At 38.8% G+C, this 19,496-nt stretch overlaps 1 protein-coding gene across 2 annotated transcripts in view; it reads right to left on the bottom strand.

Annotated features, from left to right (window-relative positions):
- Positions 1-19,496, bottom strand: part of GLT1D1 (glycosyltransferase 1 domain containing 1) — a 58,164-nt gene that overhangs the window by 2,319 nt on the left and 36,349 nt on the right. For both annotated transcript variants that reach the window (XM_055795688.1, XM_055795689.1), the window contains 3 exons: positions 14,972-15,015; positions 13,338-13,458; positions 6,052-6,150 (listed from right to left, as the gene is read on the bottom strand). In XM_055795688.1, coding sequence (XP_055651663.1) covers positions 6,052-6,150; positions 13,338-13,458; positions 14,972-15,015 — 264 coding nt within the window. The remainder of the gene's footprint in view (positions 1-6,051; positions 6,151-13,337; positions 13,459-14,971; positions 15,016-19,496) is intronic.

The following is a 19,496-nucleotide window of genomic DNA, read 5'->3' as shown; positions in this document are numbered from 1 at the left end:
TATTGCGTCAACGGAAAACTAAGATAACGCATTACTACCCAATTGGTAGTGGAGATCGGTGCAGAGGGACGTGGAGGAAAAAAGGATGCGAGGAGGAGATGTATTATTTACACACTCACAAAAGAAAATAGCACAAATAAGATCAGGGTTCATATCAACCTAGGTTAACTAGCAAACTATACTTGAAAACCTCAGTACACAATGTATATAAATACATACAGAGATATAAAAATCTTGGTTACCACAGAATCAGTGTTGCTGCTGTAACGCAAGTGATGGCTGTGCATAATGCGTAACTGTAACGTGACCCCGGGGAAACACCGATATGTGAAAACATCCTGAACATGTTATAATCGCTGCTTTGACTCTTGTTGACAAGACAAACTACCAATATACGCATCACTGATGTGAAATTTAAATACTCAAGAGACGCACATCAATTCCGCTGGAAAGGTTTGTAACAAGGATGATTTTCATACATGCATATTAACAATAACATCCTATTTTACAGAAAATCAGTACTGCTTGTAATCTTTGCTCTGTCCACACAGCACTGAGAGTGACATCTGGAACAGCCAAGACGGCCACCTGCTTTACATCCAGCCTGCCTTCCATCCACAACTACCTTGCATTCAGGTAGGTGCTGACTAGTGTATTCAGTGCCTGACTTGCAGCCACGGGGTCCAGGAGGGTGTTTTTCCAGCTGCTCTGAGACTGTCCCAAAAGAAGACGGTGAGGCTGGTCTAGAGAGTAAGCTGAGGCTGTGCCTACCAGGCACTGCAGACACTCCAGCTACTCCAGCTTCAGAGACACGTCCTTTTCCTTCCTCTGTATCCGCCAAGAATACAGAACAGGGAAGGTGGCGAAATCTTACATGACTTATGCTGGCTTCATCCAGTTGCCTGTATAATCACAGTAATAAATACTGTTCACACTGAACTACATTCCAACTTTAATTTTATGCTCCTGTGGAGGATTTTATTTAAAGTAATGTTTAAAAATAATTCATGTAAACTACCTAAGAACAGAAGCAGCAATGTAACATTTCTTGACAGGTAGTCCTATTAGCATTCTTTTAAAATGTGGATATAGAGGACAAAAACTTGGAAACACATAAATGATAGAAGAAATGAGATCCTTATTCACAGTTACAGTACTTAATGCTGGGGATGGTTTCAGGAAAAATGCCAAACTGAGTCCAAAGCGTAAAAGTTGAGAAACTGCAGGAGAGAGAAAAAGCAAATGGAAAAATACCAGGAGATGGAGAATAAGAACTTCTCAGCTCTATCCCTACACCTTCTACTCATCAAATGTGACCGCCTACAAGTCACCTGCACTGTGACTGGAGGCCAGTGGGAACATTCACTGTGACTTATCTGGGTTTTGCCTCGTACCCTGCAAGCAGCTGACTTAGCTTGTTTTCAGTTTTGGATGCTCAGCTTTAGATAGCGCTGACTTCATTTTTCAGGTGTCTCCCTTATCTACTACTGACTTGCATCTCAGTTGTAGTTTTGTGGTGTGTCTGGGGCTTGGGCTTCCACTTGCAGAATGCAGACACTCAGAACCCAGAGCTCTTTCAGAAAATCAAATATTTTTCTCTTCTAGAAGCCTATGATATACAAACTACTTAACGGTGTGATAACATGTCTCTTTATCAGCTGTTATGCTGCAAGTATTTGTGCACACTCATATTTTGCTGTAGATGTGAAGTAAGCTTCGCTTTTAGTGAAAGAGGGGCAAAATTCACAAAATACTTTCTGATTATCAAACATAAGGGTATGCATTTCAGCAGCCAAAGTGAAGGAGGTAATATGCATGCTAACCTACTACTTGGGGGACATCCATATTTCTAATAAGCCTTTTATTCACGTACAGGGAGGGCTATAATTACTATACATGTGACAGAAAAACACAGTGTAAAAGTTGAAACCTCAGCAGTCAGCCACAACTCAGCAAAAACAGGGGAGATCATCTTATGTACATCCAGAACTGATATCACACGTGCCCTCTTTACAGGCAGTACTTCACTTCAAACACCGGCATTTTTCAACAGCAACATCCATATTTTTCTCCTGGTAAACCGACTGATGATCTTTAAAGAAAATCTCAGCTTCTCTATATAGTACCTAAAAGAAATTCTGTATAATATTTTGCAGAGACCCAGAAATACAGCTATCTGGGAGATAAAGCTAGAAAATGAGTGCACCGAGTAAAAAGAATGAATACTCCTTTAATTACCACGAGAACTACACTGGTGCCACAGCTCACACATGATGAAAATAAGATGCATGGTTAACATATTATTTATATAATGCAAGTAAGGCTGCAATTAAAGCATCTTATACCAGCTTCAGCAGATAAAAGAACATGATTCTTAAGCAACACAGAATCACCCCAGGGAAGGCAAACACCAGAGGTAAATTCAGAACAGCGACAGATCTGCCCGGTGGCAGGCAAAGCTCAGGAGTTAGCTGGCCCATCTGTGTGCTTCGTAGGGCAGTGGGCCACTATTTCTAGGTGAGCATGAACAGTGATTGCTGGCACTGCCAAAAACTGCAAATGAGTCTATTTGGTGTCAAGGTTCAAAGCTCTAAAATCTTGGGTTATATTCTGGCTTGAAGCCCTGGTCAAAATGGCATTGGCCCATGTCTGGCAGAGGAGACAAATGTACCTTCGATGTACTGCTGCCTGTTACTCAGCTGAGCTGCGTCTCCCTCTCACCGCTGCAGAAGTTGTCTCTGCCAACTGTGGTCTCTCTAGGTCCGTCTCTCTCAAATGTTTAATAAAATAAAAATAAAATAAAAAAACCAACCCTCTGTTTATGCTCAGCCCCTCTCTTACTGGCTTTGAAGTTTTATTTACCTCCTCCTGTTTATTTAGCTCGTTCTGTGAGCTTTTCTAGATGCTGAACATATGATTTTGAAACTTAGAATGCTGAACAACTTTGTGTCTTCCCTTTCAACTGGTTTTGCATTATTTATTGCTCTATTCTTGTCTCTTACTTATTTTTTATTTCAGGTCCCATTAACTCGGTGTCAAATATTCCATAAACGTGCAAATTCAAGTAGTGGCAGGATCAAACCACGATTTAAAAGTAATGTGCACAGATGATGTAGCATCAAGGACAAAACGTTTCATAGCTTTCACTTTTACATTAACTATTTCCATCTGAGAATTGTCTCCAGCGATTGGCAAGGCTTTCACTATTTCCAGTCATGAAACCTCAGCCTACATAGAAATGGTTAGTTATGCACAAAATTTCCTACTTTCCACAAAAGCTCACCTCCAGCAAGAATAAAAGAAGCAAGCCAACAGCATTCACAATTTAAAACTGATCTCATTGTGTAACAATCAATTTATATCCCTCTAGTTTAACTTTCAGAAGATAAAGACAGTCCACAAACCAGACACAATTGCTCACATCTAAGCAAACTGTATTGTACAGCTTTCCCTCCCCGGATCAGTAACAACTTGAAAATAAGTATTGCTTCCTACTCTGGAGCTATGATACCATCTGCATCATCACAACCAGATAGGATCCACTGAGCAATGAAAACTTCTTTGACGTTTTCTAATCCTGGGTGGTCCAGATTCTTCAAGACAGAGACAGACTTTGCCAAGCACCCACAGACAGTACTAATCTCTCTGTATGATTAAAGGCATTTTCCCTAACTAACCTGATGCAACTGTGGTTACAGCAGAAAACAGTTTACCAGATACCTAAAATAGAAGCAATCAGAGTAACAAACCCCAGAAAACTTCTTACCAGAACATATGTTTTCCAATCCCTATTGTCAGACTGAATCTTCTCAGGCAGTGTTCAAAGTGGGCTGACTGTTCCTTCTTCCAACGAGCAAAATATGACATGTACTTCAAAACTGTAAGTGTTCTAACTTAACTGCATTGCTCTGACCTATTATAACTCTCAACCTCTGACAGGCTGTGTACAGGGGTTTAAAACCGATATTTGATACAGTTTGGGGAGATAAGGAATAAGAGTAAATGGTTAGTGTATCTTTAAAACCACGAGTGATGGCGGTTGGCATCCTGAGCTCAGCTCTCCAAGGAGAAAGTTCTTCAACAGCTCTGCAGTGTGATTAGACTATTACCCTGTAAACAAGTATTTTCCTGACCCATTTGCAAACTTTGATAGTTTATACATTATTTAACACCAATAAAAGTATAAAAAGGGCTTTAGTTAAATGAGTTACAACTGCTGTTTTACTGAGAAAGCAGGGATATTGCTTTCCTTTCTAAGACAGGGTAACTGCACAAACATTAGTGATTCCAGTATAAATATGACCGAGGAGTATGACAGCTGATACAGTAATGCAAGTTACTGTCTTTGCTTAAAAGATATTTTGAAAACTTCTAGAGAGAAAAAGCAAAAAGGGGGTCAACCGACAGCAGTAGAATAGGGAGGTTTCTGATCTGTGGCACAGCACATTGCAGAGAAGGGAGCTCGGACGGAAGGAGTTTATATCAGCTAAGATTAGAGCATTCTAGATGTATGCACAGCCTGCAACTCTAGTTCTGATAGAAAAGAAAGTCCTCAGCCATTTGTACAGAGTCACCGGGACTACTTCTGTGCTTCACTTGTGCTGTGTATTTCCTCACTCGCAGGGAAGCGCATTTTCAATCAATCTTGCATTCCAAATAAACACTTGGAATGTTGGATGCTTGGAGATCACAGAAGAGGCTTCTTACAGCGATCTATGACGAAGTTAATTGGGTCTGGTATGAATAACATATTTGAATTCCAAGCCAAAGGTAACCAGCATGTTGAGGGAAACAACGGAATGTATAAGGAGAGCCATTGGTCCGTGTTCAGCATTATCATATATCCTCAAAGTTTTGAAGAAGCGTGTGGAGGTCAATGGGCTTTTTGCAGGGAATACATGTGCAAAACCAGCTTTACATCTCAGCCTCCACTAGCCTGGAAGTACCCCATTTCCAAAGGATACTGCAAGAAGACAAAACACTTCCGCAACAAAATCAATTCCAGAAGTTAACAATTTTTTTTGTAGAAACCACTGGAAACATTAAATATTCCAGGAAAAAAAAAACCAAGACAAAACAAAACCCAAACCATGAGCTACATGAACTTTTATATTAAAAAACCCTCCAAAACTAACCGAGACAATTTACTTTGCTGAAACACAACCTAATAGGATGCTTTAATCACATGCTCCCCAAATTAAATAAATATGGTACATTTTCTACTTTGCAAAATTATAAAATGGACTAATTGTAAGGGGTTTTTAATCTTGAGTTGGATAAAAACACTGAGGGAATCTGTGTCTGAAAGTCACCTTCCACAACACAAATGAATATATAACAGCAAAGCCATAGTGCAGGAAAATATACTCAAATGAAAATTTTTGGCATTTAAATATGGGCAGATTTAAATTAAATTTAAAATGAAAATTTCTGGCATTTAAATATTGGAATTAAATAAATTCCCTCTCTCCCCACGCTTACTTATCTTCACAGAAACTCCATTCTAACAATTTACTTAATTTTAGTCATCAATTATTTTCTGACTGATTAGTATCTTGGACCTACTAATGCTTTATATTAACACTTACTGCTAGAAATTATAGATAATGTATTATCTGAGACATCAGGCTCATAGTTGTCTTCTGGTTAGCTAGTGCTTGTCTAATGTGAGCGCGTACTTCAGTTAGTAGCGGAAGGGAAACAGGCCACGGGCATAGCACTTCTTCCAGAGTTTGCTTATGGAATCTTAAAAAAACCCTAAAAGTCAAGCAGCTGGTGAGCGCCGAGCCCCCCCAGCCCCACGGCAGTGCTAGGGCAGCCCCGGCCAGGCAAACGCTCGGCACGGCTGACACCTGGGAGAGGTTTAGAGAACTGCAAAATTCATGTGAGAACAGTGAAGCTTCAAGAAACCCAGTCTAACCCAGGTTTTTAGGAGAATCTGAGAAAAGCTGCTGAGAGGATAAGCCAAGTTTTTCGACAGACACAAACAGGTAAGGGAAAATGCACCTAACCTTCAGAAGGGAGAGGGCTAAGGGTTTGTTGTTTTCTTACCTGGGGGGTTGAAAATAGCAATCCTGTTTCCTTATGTTTTATTATTGCTGCATTCCCAGGAATGTTCCTTGCCAGCACTGGAATATCTAAATCCATTGCCTAGAGGAATATAAAAAAAAGGTAACAACAGTTGATTAGGATTCAGGGATTTTGAGATGTTAATGACGACAATTTTAAAACGTAAAGCAGAAACAACAAACCAAACTTCTCTCCCATCTCTCCAATTGTTTAGTTGAAAAATACCATGTCTAAGGTGATCTCCTCCATGGGACTTCTCTGAAATAGTCTGTTTATATTTCTGTTAGTCTTGTAACTTTTAACATACTATCAGAAGCAATCAATCCAGAAAGTCAGTGGATAGCTGCTTCATCCTTTATTCTTTTCCACCTTCAAGTACACAATTAGTTTCCCATTGGAAGCTTCTGACCTATGGCAGCCTCGAGGAGGAAAACGTTTATGTTCAGATCAACGGTTGTCACTGTAACTCCTACCGTTAGTGTGCACAGATGAGAAGATTAGTTCATAGCACAAAAAGACAGTTCTCCCCAACAAAGTATCTGTTCTCTTGTTCCATTAAAACACCTTTTTCACAGATTTTCTATAACACGTGCAGAACTGGAGAGATGTGGGCAGTTCAACGACAAGGAAGGTGACCGTGGAAATCACTTGGCTCTTTCTCCTCAGCTCTGATTCCTACGGGTCACATAGGGCTCTGGAAGGAGCTTTTCTTTTGACAGCATCTGTTACTATAGCCTGTCTTGGACTTTGGGTGTTCAGGGACTGCAGGGAAGTATGCAGTGATGCAGCTTCTGACTGAACTATACCAAGGAGAGGAGAGAAAAGGTTATGCTTTCAGAACACATTACACTTTCAAAAATATTATCTCCAAAGCTATTGGTATGGGACACCTCAGAGATGAATGAATAAACCTGAAGTAGAATTTGATTCCACTTAAATGATGGGCTGGTTGCTTGATGTATTTATTCATTTATTTGTATGTATATGTATGTATGCGTGTATGTATACACATAAAAAAAGGAAGGGAAGTGTGGGCTCTCACAATGGCAGTAATTCAGGTTGCCTGCAGAATCAGGAGCAGAGACACAGCACAGCATCTGTTCAAAGCTAGTAAACCATTTCCAAGAGACCTAACACCTGGTAACTTTAAAGAATACGGCTTAGATTTTGGAGTAACTAGCACGCAAACCCTGGCTACTCAGCTCTGTTACTCATGCATATCCTGATCTGAAACTTCAGTTCCTATTGATGAATTCAGAAGCCTTGAGATGCACTGCCTGTAAAGCCTGAAAAACTCATATTGTACAATTGTTACAATGTCAAATGAGAAAGAAACTCACCCCCCCAAAATCTTCAGTCTGTTTCATACTGATTCCCTGTCACTTGAGAGCAAATGTAAGAAAGCAAAACTCCAAGGACAAAACCATGCTTTTTTAAAGTTGGGACAAAACTGAAGACAAAAATACTCTGGCTGATAACATACAGAACCAGTTCTGTTTTGAACAGTGAGAGACTGCTGTGACCTAGCAACATGTCTTAACAGCTTAAAATATCCAAGAGAAACACTGTTTATATCACCCACTGCGGGTGAATTTACTCTGGACATAGAAATTCTATAGTCCTCCTGGCATGGACATCTGCTTTACAGCAGTTAGCTCTAAAAATAATAATAACCCTCAATGAAATAACCTGTTCTACACTTTGTATCACAAACTGCTGAATCAGCTGGAGGTAATTCAGACAAATAGATTAATGAAGTGAACACAAACCAGAATAAATAAATGAGAAATATAAAAACTACAGACCAGATTTCTGAATTTATCCAAGTGTCTAAAGCTGCTGAGATAACAGCTGTTTTTAAAATTAAAAGAAGTCATTTTGCTGAGAGGAAATACAGGTTTTGGTCATCCACAAATTATTTTGTTATTTGCTCTGAATTCAGTATTAAACAAAACAAATGTTTTCTAAAGGTAGATTTACAAAACCACGGCAGTATCTACTTACCAGTACAGCAAAGCTCATAGAACTGCAAAGTTGACCCAGGGAATGGGAGCTACAGGTGCCCCACTCTGCCTGATGGGCTTGACCCTGCAGGATAAGGAAGCTGCTTTTGGCTCTAATTACCCAGCTACGGACCTCACGTGGGGTCCCACGCAAGCAGCAACGTCTCCAACAGACAGAATTTCTGCTTCAGCTCTTTTTCAGCCCTTCCGACTGACAGGCTTAGGTGCCCGTGTGCAGTCTGCTGGCTGCTGACCTCATTCAAACCTGCTCCATGGACAGGGAATGAAGATACTTTACTTGAAATTCTGAACTGAAAATCAAGAGCTTGACAAGAGGCAATGAAGTGTGTCAGCATGCACCGCCACCTGCCTAAGGCCTTCTCCTCTCCTCTCTGTATTTCTCTTTTTAAAAAAAACACCTTGTAGGAGTATCTCAGGTCTGGCTACTTTCCAAACAAGAAATTGTCCATTCAAGGGAAAGATTGTCCACGCACCAACCATTCAAAAGAAACAAACAAAACAAAACAAGACAGAATGAATGAATAAAACACACAAAACACAGCACAACCACCCAAGGACTCATGGTTTGAAGTGTCACTGTCCCCACAAAAAATCCAGATGCCAGACGCAGTGAACATTGTGCCGCTGGGCTGCACATCGGTGGCGATCATCAGAGGTGTGGGTGGCCTGTGGCAGCTCTGTGTTGGACGGCACTTAATGGTGTGGTCGCATAGGCTGGCACGGTATTGCTGTGCTGCAGTTCATATTGGACTGTCATGCACATTTAAAAAAAAATAAACTGTCTCTAGATATATTCATTCACTTCTATCCCTGAATGCCACATAGTTGATGATGCATTGAAGTTGATCACTGAGTTTGTAATTTTCTGTAATTTCTGAATTCTAAAGGGAAGGACATTTGTTCTGTCTCATAGAGTTGGAGGGTTGTAACTGCTACAAGAAAACTTTTAGGTCCCCGAACACATAGGTACCAATGAATTACAGCTACTGAAAGACAGAACAGATGGCCAAATACATAAGATGAGGGGCTGCCTTTATACGAGCTAGCCTTAAACAAAAGGATTGAGCTGTAAATAATTACTGCATGAAGTGGCTTAGGATTTAATTCAGATACTTAGTCTATTTTTAAGCAGTAAGAAGAATCATTTGCATCGTTGAAAATATGTATAATTTACTGACCTAGGTTCCACAAATAATAGCATAAAATAACATTTTAGTCAATTGGCCATCTGTTTTGTTCCATTATTCTGACTGAAAATGTGGTCTAATGCTATTTCAGAAGGATGCAGGGTGTAAATTTCAGCTGCAGAAGCATGTTACCCAGTAAGCATTTCTAATCAGCAGTGTAAGGCTTTTAGAGTAAATACAGGTTTTATTTACTGTTTTGTCTTCTGGCTTATCCCTCATTTTCTTCCTCCTAGCCTATGCATCTTTTTGTGGGTCCCTCTTCAGTTTTACTGCTCTACAACATCCCTTCATTTTGATGTCTTTAGTTTTATAGTTTGCTGTGGCTTATATTCTGAACTACCAGGCCTGCACTTCACATGTTGTCTAAGGCTGGATTTTGCCCTAGAGCAGAACAGAGTCTGGCCATCTGCCTTTTCTATGACATTTTTTAATGGGCTTTTTTTTATTTAAGCATAACAATCTAATGATTTTTACAACAGTTGGAATACTCTTGAAAGCACAGAAAAAGTACTCCAATGAAATGGTGCTGCAGTCAAAACCCTTTTCTTACCAACTATATAAAGAACACATACACTTCTCCAGTAGCAGTGCCTTTCTCAGCATCACATGCCCAGGAACATGAAGAACTCTTGAGCTTTTCGAGGAAGACATGTATTTTAAATGCTTGTTATAATGCTTGTTTTCTTTTCTTCAAATGCCAAAGAGAAAATAGATCAGTTATGGCAAAATCTCTGAGCTCTCACTAGTGGACGACAAAGTAATTAGTTATGGCTTCTAGTTCTTTCATACCTTAAGGCGGGTTGAAATAGATATGATTATATATTTATCTATCATATATTTATCTCATACTCAAATACTGTTTACAGATTTATGACCCTGTTAAGTGCTGAACCTTCCAGAGAAGGAAAGCTGCATTTTCAAATTCAAGCAAGATGTCATCTCCAGCCCTGGACCAAAAGATTTTTATACCTGGTTTTCTGCCTCATTAATTTAACAAGATCTTAACAGATGGCCCTTCCTACTGCTGGCCATCTGAAGCAGGGATTTGACTTTATTAGATGGACAGTTCCTCTGAGACAGAGATCTTACAGTAGGATGTTTTTTAAGCTTGTCATCAAATCCCACTGTACAACTGTCTAGTAAACAGACACACAATGCCAAACCCCTTATAAATTTAGAAGAAGAATTCAAACAGGTCTGATTATGAAGAAGGGCAGGCTTCAGGTAGTTTCTCAAGAAATAACTACAGACCTAATTCTGCTTGTAGAAAATCCTGACTCAGCTGGAACCAGAGCTGTTGTGTCACACCACCTGTGCCATGTGCACCGGACTTCACCTCCTACAATGCAAGATTTCCGTTCACACCAGTAATCTGTAACCAATATGCACCTGAACTAGCACGCTCAGGCTTCTGAACGCATGCCAGCTCTTCTCATCCCTTTTACGTGACTTCCATGATAAACTCCAAGTTATGAGCTACCGGGTCAGAGATGAGGCTGTCTTTCCTCCACTAGCCAACAACAAGGCAGTACAGGACTGAGGCTGCTGGAAAGAAGTGGGTTACACCGGTGGTTACAGATTTTCCAGGAGGAAATATTCCATTTCGGAATATTTGAAATTGCATTTTATCTTCAACAACTGATTATGCATCAACACAAACCAAACCTGACTATTAGGTTTGACGTTATTCCAACAATGTAATAACAGAATCTTTTCTTTTTATGAAAAAGTTATCACGTGTAAAGAAATAGTTAACAGCCTACTATAGGTCAAGTCTTGCAATTAGAATTTAATTTTTCTGCTATGGTCAACTGCCACTTTATTTCAGCATGTTTAGTGGTTAAACTCAGATTAAGACTTAAAGGTAGATTAAATGTTGATTAACTTTGTTTTTAGTAAAAGTAGCATCTTCAGTAGAATTAAATGTATCAACCATAAGCCTAGCCTAGGACATGATGTGCACAGCTACATGTAAAAAGCAATACTAACTGACCTACCATAAATGTATTTATAAATATGTATGTATTTTTATAAGTCCAGCATGAAAAATGAAAAGTAATACTTCTTGATGATTCATCCTAAGAAATATTTTTTCTGATGTAAGAAAAACATCAAAATGGAGAAAATAACGTTGCAACTCTATAGAAAGAAATCTTGCATAGAATGCTCTTTTGCCAGAATAGTTTTGTAATTCTTAAAGAAAGAAGAAAATATAACAGGAAGCATCTACTATTTTGTGTTTGTAGTAATTTTCAGTGAGAACAGTTGTTGGAGGGAGGTGGCTTTTTTTTCTTTCCTTGTTTTTTTTTATTCCCCCTTTTTTTTCTTTTTGTTCCTTCTTTTTTGTTTGTTTGTTTGACAGGTCTGGGTATGAATTGGGAATAAATTACTCAACAAAACTGTGTCATAGAAACTCCCAGGAGCAGCTTTCCACTAGGGGTGGTGTTGGACTGTTTAACAGCCCTGACAGCATATAGCTGAATAGTTCAGCCACACAGAGAAGAGCTCAAGTAAAAACTTTCCTTGTTGATTCAATGTTATAGTTACCAGATTGAAAACTTGCCAGAACTGTAACTTCAGAGCAGGAGAGCAAAAACCACAATTCCTGAAGCAGCCTCAACACTACCTCTGAAGTAAACTGGCATTATCTTTTTGCTTTGAGCTACCACATACTTGTTAAGACACTGAATTTACAATATTGCTCCCTCTCCTGATAAAAGCTAAGGAAAAGTGCCTTTTAACTATTCAAAGCTGACAGGAAAATTCTGGGGAAAACTATACCAATTGTCCTGTCAGCCATGAGTTTGCATGACAATTTGTATCAGGCCAAGCACACTTGCACTTCTGTTGCAGATGCTGCATCTCTTAAGTCTCTGATTTGCTTCCCCCAGCTTTTTTTCCTCCCTCCTTAACTCACTGACACTCTCAGGAAATAAATTAGATTGGTATTTGATCAGCTGTTATGTGAGTAGCCCTGAAGGGAACATGTAAGTGGTGAGGAGGAGGCGACAGTTACTTCTCTGAGTCAGTGACTTAGCTGTGGCTGTGCACTGTGTTGCTACACGCCCGATTCAACGTCCGAACATACAAGATTGCCTAGCCTGCCACACTGATTTAAGTGTGGAAATGACACAGGCTGTAGTCGTCGTTTACAGAGTACTGCTGCTGTGAAACAGCATCTACTCCCACCTCTGAGCACGGGCGTATTAGAAAGGAAATACACACTCGCTATCTTACCATCGTCTAAATTTCATAATTCTTACAATGCTCACTTAGCTCTTACTTATGAGGACTTCCAGATGTGTGGAAGAAAAGCATGCTGGAAATGCAATATGTGATTACTTGTTGGAAACAGAAATAGGAGATACATTAATACGAATCATATAATAGTTTCTGTGATCTTCTGAGATCATCATGAACCAACATTCGGTAGTCACCAAAAAAAAGGGAATAGCAAAAGGTGTCTACCCTTTACACTTTACTAAAGTGTAAGTGAACTTACACTTTAAGTAAATTTATTTTTTTATTAGAAGGCATTTGATGCTAAGCAGCACTCTACTTTGACAGGTATGAAATAAACCTGGTTATTAATTTTCAATACTGATGGCAAAAAAATTAACTAAGCGTGTCATTTATTCATTGATCATTTCAGAATTAAATAACCAAATACAGCTCTTAGATTGGTTTTTGAAAGAATGTAAAAAAAAATAAAGGTCTATTCTAGCAACATTATAAGGAGGTGGGATATTGAACCAAGAGCAGTAACAACCCCAGTAAATCAGAATGATTCTTATATCTCACATTTGTATTGTTATTTTAACAGGATTGATAAAATTGCATTCTGTCCTTTAAAAAATAAATAGACAAAGCATACAAACCTATCAGTTCAAGGAAGAAAACCTTAATTACTAACACCCGCAAAAAGGAATATTTTAGTTTTGTCTTCACTAGCTTTGAAATGTGGACATAAAACATTGACACACATTTTCAGTGATAAAAGGCGATTTCAGATTCACTGTAACCTCACTGAAGAACTTTACCACTAAGATGCAATTACCTCCAGAATTGCTGCAGACATCCCCTCTGAAACAGAACTGTTCACCACAGCAAAGCACCTTTTCATAGCAGCATGAAGATCGTCCTGTGGCACCTCCTGTAATAAATGCACTCCAGGTGCCCTAGAAATAAAACACAAACAGGACACCTCCTCAGAACATGCTTTAACAACTCTTCATAAAACTTAGGGTAATGATGGAAAGGTGGTCAGAGCAATTCAGGCACGTTCTGATGTTAACAATTGCTTGCTCACGGGCAAGCCACCTTACCATGTTTTGGTTAACTTTCTGTTTATAAATGCAGTTATAAACTCCATACAGTATACACTGCTGTCTGCCACTTCATTGTCTGCTCTTCTGGAGTTGTACAGTCCATCACTTAACACCACGCTCTGTTAACCACAATCAGTCTCATAAATGAAGGAGCTGAGTTAATGGATAGAAGTGCCATTTTCCCCTCAAAAAAAATGTGTAATATAGGGAGGATGCATGCACAATTTAAAATAAACGTGGTTTAAATACTTAGGAAAATGGAGTGCGATCATCAGAATGGTCAGCTGCAGGAGATGCTGACTTTTCAGATGCTGGCTTTTGGGGATGGAATGTGGTTGTGCAAGATCTCCTCTGATTCCTCTTTTGCTGTAAGTGCTCTTCTGTTCTGAATGGTTACATTTCTACTGACCTCATCTTTCTCAGGTTAATCAAGGCCAATTGAATCAAGGATGAAGGGTGGAAAAATAGGGTAATTAGGTGTTCAGTATCAGATGAAGTGAATGAGATTTTTAAGACTGGTGATCATTATTGAAAAGCCAGCATCTCCTCTGCTTGCTGAGCCTGCTCCTGCCTCTTTAACCTCAACATCAGATCACCAAGCCAGACAGAAACACAAGTGCATTTGACAGTAAGACCAGCTCCCTGTCAACTAGACTTTGTTAAGCATTGCTTTTCTGATTGTGCAGTAACATCCAGCCTCCGTAGAGATAAACAACTATATCAACCGGAGTATAAATATATGATTACAGGTGCCATGTTTCCTATTAATAACCTGATAGAAAACAAAAAACTTTATATTTTGCTCCAAAAATGGAATTGCAAAACATATTTTATGCAAATTTTATTATCAGATATTATCAATCAGAGATAGCATGGTTGTTCTGTTCAAGACAGACAGTTCTAGATTCTGTAGACACACACATAGAAAAATCTAATTTCTCTAACATTTATATCCTTCAGTCAGGAAGCATATAAACTAGGGACAGAAAAAAGTTATACAGGGTTATCTTGTCCATCTACTCACTTACCCACCACCAACAAGCATACAAAAGCTTGCAGAAGCCAGGATGAAAAAATGAAAAGCCCCAAAAGAACAATAAATATAAATCACACTAAATCAGATATGATTCAACGCAAAACATGAAACAATCTACTGGTTATTCTAAAATTTAAGATGTGTAGAATACTTACTCTGAGAATGTTACATCCCAAGTAATCAGAACACATCTGTTAGTCATACAGAGGGTTGTGCATCTATGTTCATTAGTATATACAAAAGAGCAGTTACGCACACTAGTTAAAAAAACAGACAGCCAGGTGCTTCCATTTGGAGCAGACAGAAGGCTTACTGTTAACTTCTTACCTTTTAACTTTTTCCTTAACTTCACTTGTAAAAAGTGGATCAACCTAGAAAGGAATACACACACATGACACTACTTCAGTGCTATAGCATGTTCTGAAATACCCAGAAAAGAAAAATGAATCATGGCATATTTTTAACTGAAATATTTAAATACATGAATGTGCTGAGCTTTAAAATCATACCACAGATCTGTAGCTTGGTGGCCACATTTGACTCTTCAGCCAAATGCTCTTGTGAGTGATTGACACTTAGAATACCCTGCTCGGGGGGGTGGGTGCACAGTATAGCAGAGCATGAATTGCCTACTCCACTCTAAACCTTTGAGTGACTCCTCCAACGCAGCGTAGCTTTGGGCTGCTGTCAGAAGGGGAGGTTCTGTTTCTTCTCCCCTGACATCCCTCTGGCTGCAGGTTCTAATTAGAGCTAGATCTGTTTAACATGAATGAATGTTTTCAGCTGATTCTGCTAAGTCTAACATGATTCAAATGACCGATTTGACAACTTACTGTCTAAGTGAGGAACAACACACTCGTGTGCCAAGCAATTGTCTGTCCTTCTACGTATGCAGTGAGTAATGTGAGGAAGGAAAGGAACTTTTCAGGCTTTAGTTAACAAGAGGGAGCAATCTGCCTGTAAACTGAGACAGTCAGATAGATGTTTTGCAGTGCCAGAAACATTTTTGAAAACTAATAAACACAAAATTCTAAAATAGAGTCTAACATGAAGGCATGCTCGCGTTATTAGAACATTGCCTAAGCTGGACAATTAACTTCAGCAGGTTTATTTACAAAGCTTAACTACATCTGCTATTGCCATTTAACATGATTAAGCCAAATAAACAGAACTTGGAAATCCTTAACTAAACATGAAGAAAAAACCTAGACTATTTTTATTACGGCTGACTATGTTAGATTAATTCGTGATAGCTTGCACAGTGTGCAGCAGTTGTAAATATTGGGAACAACATGGCTTATTTTTTTTTAAAATGCCTGTTAATATTTTCATTTTCTTTGTTTTTTTTTTCTTTTTCACAAGAGACAGATAACACTCACAAAGCATTTGAGAAAGCTTTTGGAAAAAACCCTCAGAATGTATTTTATAACTATGATTGTTTACTTTGAACATATGATGTTCATATGTTCATGTTTCATAAAAACAGTTTCACAAGTTAAAAGAGTCAAATGAATCACTCTTGCACTAAGGAATGAATTCCCACTGAATGCAAGAAATAAAAGGCTTGCATAACTCCTTAAGAAAGTATTTTTGGTAACAGGAGGGGGAAAATCAAGTGCCCTTTCCTGAAGCACTACCTGATCCTGGTAACAAAGTATGATAGAGATCCACACACTAAACCAGTATGTCATGTCACAGGTTCCTTGGATATTTCATACTGAACTTCACAATTGCTATTTCTATATAAATATCTTTTCAGCTTTTTCCCCAAAGTACTACTTTGATGCTGAGTTCCTCTCATGAGGAACTATACTCTGTTTCCATTAAAATCAATGGAGTACTTGCAAGTGATTTAATGAGCAGTACGATACGGTCTTTTGCTCTTCTACCTTTAGAAGGATGAGAAAAACTGCAGCTTGTGAAGTGATCCATAAAATTTCTAAGGTACTAATTTCTATCCCATCTACTTCAGTGGAAGACAAGAGACTGCCATCTGCCTCATGACCAGAATAACCCCTCAAGCTGCACTCTTCTATTGGTAAATATTGCAAGAAGCCTGGCCTCAGTATGGTGATTCAGTTACAATACTACTTTCAGGATGGGTGTAGCAATGACTTAGCTAAGTGATCCCCCCAAGCTACATTTAGGAACTCGAGGAGGCACAGTTATCTAACCACAGGTTCAATATAACAGAAATTAGATACAACATAACCTGTTTAGTAAGTTGGAAATGCACTTAAAAGATGTGAACGTTTCCAGAGCCAACTGACTATGGCAGGATGCCTAGGAACTTGGCACAGTCTCACAAAAAGCTACTGAAAAGAAGGTTAGTTTCACCCAAAATGTCTCCATGATCCAGTTCTACAGGTAGCTTGTTTGTCGCCACATTTTATTTTGTTACCTATCAACATAACAGGCAAGTATGATCATCAGTTATCATCTTTTGTTCAAAAAAATTATCCATCCAGAGGAAGAACCTTCAGAGAGATGCAAATTTCACCAATTTAGCAGAGATCAGAAGAAAGCACCTTACTTTGTATGAAGAGTTTCTATCAAACAGCTGTGATAATATGACATATGGAAAGTGGAGTAGGGACATAGCAAGGACCCGTGCCTAACAGGACCAGATAGGCTATTAAGGAGGTTCTACTCTGCTGACAGGCAAAGAAACATCTGAGACATGTTTGACAGGACAGAAAATCATAGAATAAATGCTGCATGAAGATGAAGGTGCCTCTTAAGCACAGAGCCTACCATGATCCACCATCAAAATCTAGGAAATCTTCAATAAACACATTATATTAAACTGCTGCCATATAAAAAGTAACTCAGAAGCAATGGTCCAGAAACATCTTCATGATAATGCTGGGACTACTGTGTCCCTCCAGACTTTGCAGGGAAAAACGGGTCTTAGTACATTTAAAGTACTAGCAGAATATCATGCAGAGTACTAACGCATGAAAAGCTGTAGCTGAGAGCATGTTCAATACAGCTAGGAGGAATCTGCTCGATTGCTTGGGTTTGTGAGGGTTTGACAGCATCACTGTGAAAGGAACCAGCTTTACTCGCAGCAGCAGGTGACCCCACATTACAACTTCCACCTGATGAATTGTTGAATAGGCTCAGCAAGACCAAGGCTCCCCTACAACTGAAAACACAACTGTTGTCTTCAAGGCAACACTATCTGCCTGCAGCAAATGCACCAGAAATTAAGACCCTTGTGCTCGGACATTCTGCATCATCTCTTCCATAGATTAAATGCTTAAGGAAATTCAGTGTTTTCTGGCTCAGCATGTAGCTCTACTACTGCAACTTGGGACAATCAACAACTTATAAAAAAAAATAGTTTTAATTCAGCTGAAACAATTTGGCAACTAGAATCTAAATTAACAAAACTTCAGGTCTAAAAGAAAAATATAGAACCTTGTGAAGAAATAGGCAGCAAGTTTTTATATGGGTGCAAATGTTACCATTTCTAACAAAAGTTTCATTTTCAGGGAATTCTTGAACAAGCAAACAAAGGGTTAGAAGAGTTGTCAGCTTAATAGCAACACTAGCTCTTATCTTTTAAAAAATGTCTTAGTGAGTAGGATATTTATTCAAGATATAGCTGGCAGATTTTCATATTCCTCAGCAGGCTAAAGAATTTGAAATTGCATCTTTGTCTTCTATGTGATTTTCCTAATTACTGTGCTCTAGGATATTCTGGAGCAGGTTATTAGACTTCTTCTAGTTGCTCACTTTAGTTGTGTCAACGGCTGTTCCATTTTAGACCCAGCCCTGAAAACACAGGGTAGGTAACAGCCGTCCCTTACCAAGAGATGGGCTGCACAACCTGATCGGTCTCTCCATCTGTGAAGGCAGTTACTCAACTGAAACCGTCTTGCTGGGCATGGAAAGACATTGGACAGAGGAAAAATAGCTGTCAGCGGAAGACAGGATCATTACAAACACAGCAATATTCTGTACTGTCTACAAGAATGGTTAAGAATTACGCAGAGAGTACAAAGTGGGCTTCAGGGTTACCCAACAGCTGAATGTGGCCTTAACTTGCCTAATATTTCATAAGCTTCTATTCTCGGAATATAGAGCTGCTGAAAATATAGAGCTATTGTTTCAAATTTCTTTACAAAAATGAACAAAAGGAGAACTGGAAGAGGTGATAAATGCTAAAAAAAAAATTTACATTATACAGGACCCAGTGCTGCAACATTACTTAGATTGCACCACTTGAGAAAATCATGCATATCAAATGCAGGGAAAAGGTTATAATCTTATGAAAGCAAAGCAGAAAATCGTGTGTGGGCCTTTGTTCTTTATATTTAATATAATCTTAATGTGTGTGGGTTTTTAATATTCACAATAAACATTACTTGCTTCACAGATAATGGCACTGATTTTCTTAAGGTTTTATGATTTGAGAAGTAACATGAATAAGAAAAGTACAGCTAAATACCAATAGAGCTGAGAGATATTTTCATCCTTCAGCAATATTTTAGTACTATGGGAGAAATACATTTTTAAATGGTTTAAGGAGGTTCAGTCCTTGATCCTGCCTATGCACTGCTGCAAGGTTATTTCTGGTAGCTTACTGTAAAGACGTTAGCTTATGAAAAAGCGAAGCAAATTTTAAAAGACCACTAACATGTTTAAAATCCTCTCTGGAGGCAGCAAGTACATCTTTTGATTCTAAAGCACACCTTCATTATACCCGCTATAGATTTGCTTTCCACACCAGTTCACTTCCAAATCATTTTGTGTATTAGTGTGGAAAAAAAATGCACATAAAATACAAAAGTAAAAACAGCTCTTAAAAACAAAATGCTAAGTCCCAAAATTTACAAAGAACTAA

This window comes from Falco peregrinus, chromosome 2 (assembly GCF_023634155.1).
Source record: "Falco peregrinus isolate bFalPer1 chromosome 2, bFalPer1.pri, whole genome shotgun sequence".
Lineage (NCBI taxonomy): Eukaryota > Metazoa > Chordata > Aves > Falconiformes > Falconidae > Falco > Falco peregrinus.
Note: the sequence above shows the minus strand (reverse complement) of the source record. Positions and strands in the feature narration are given on the sequence as shown.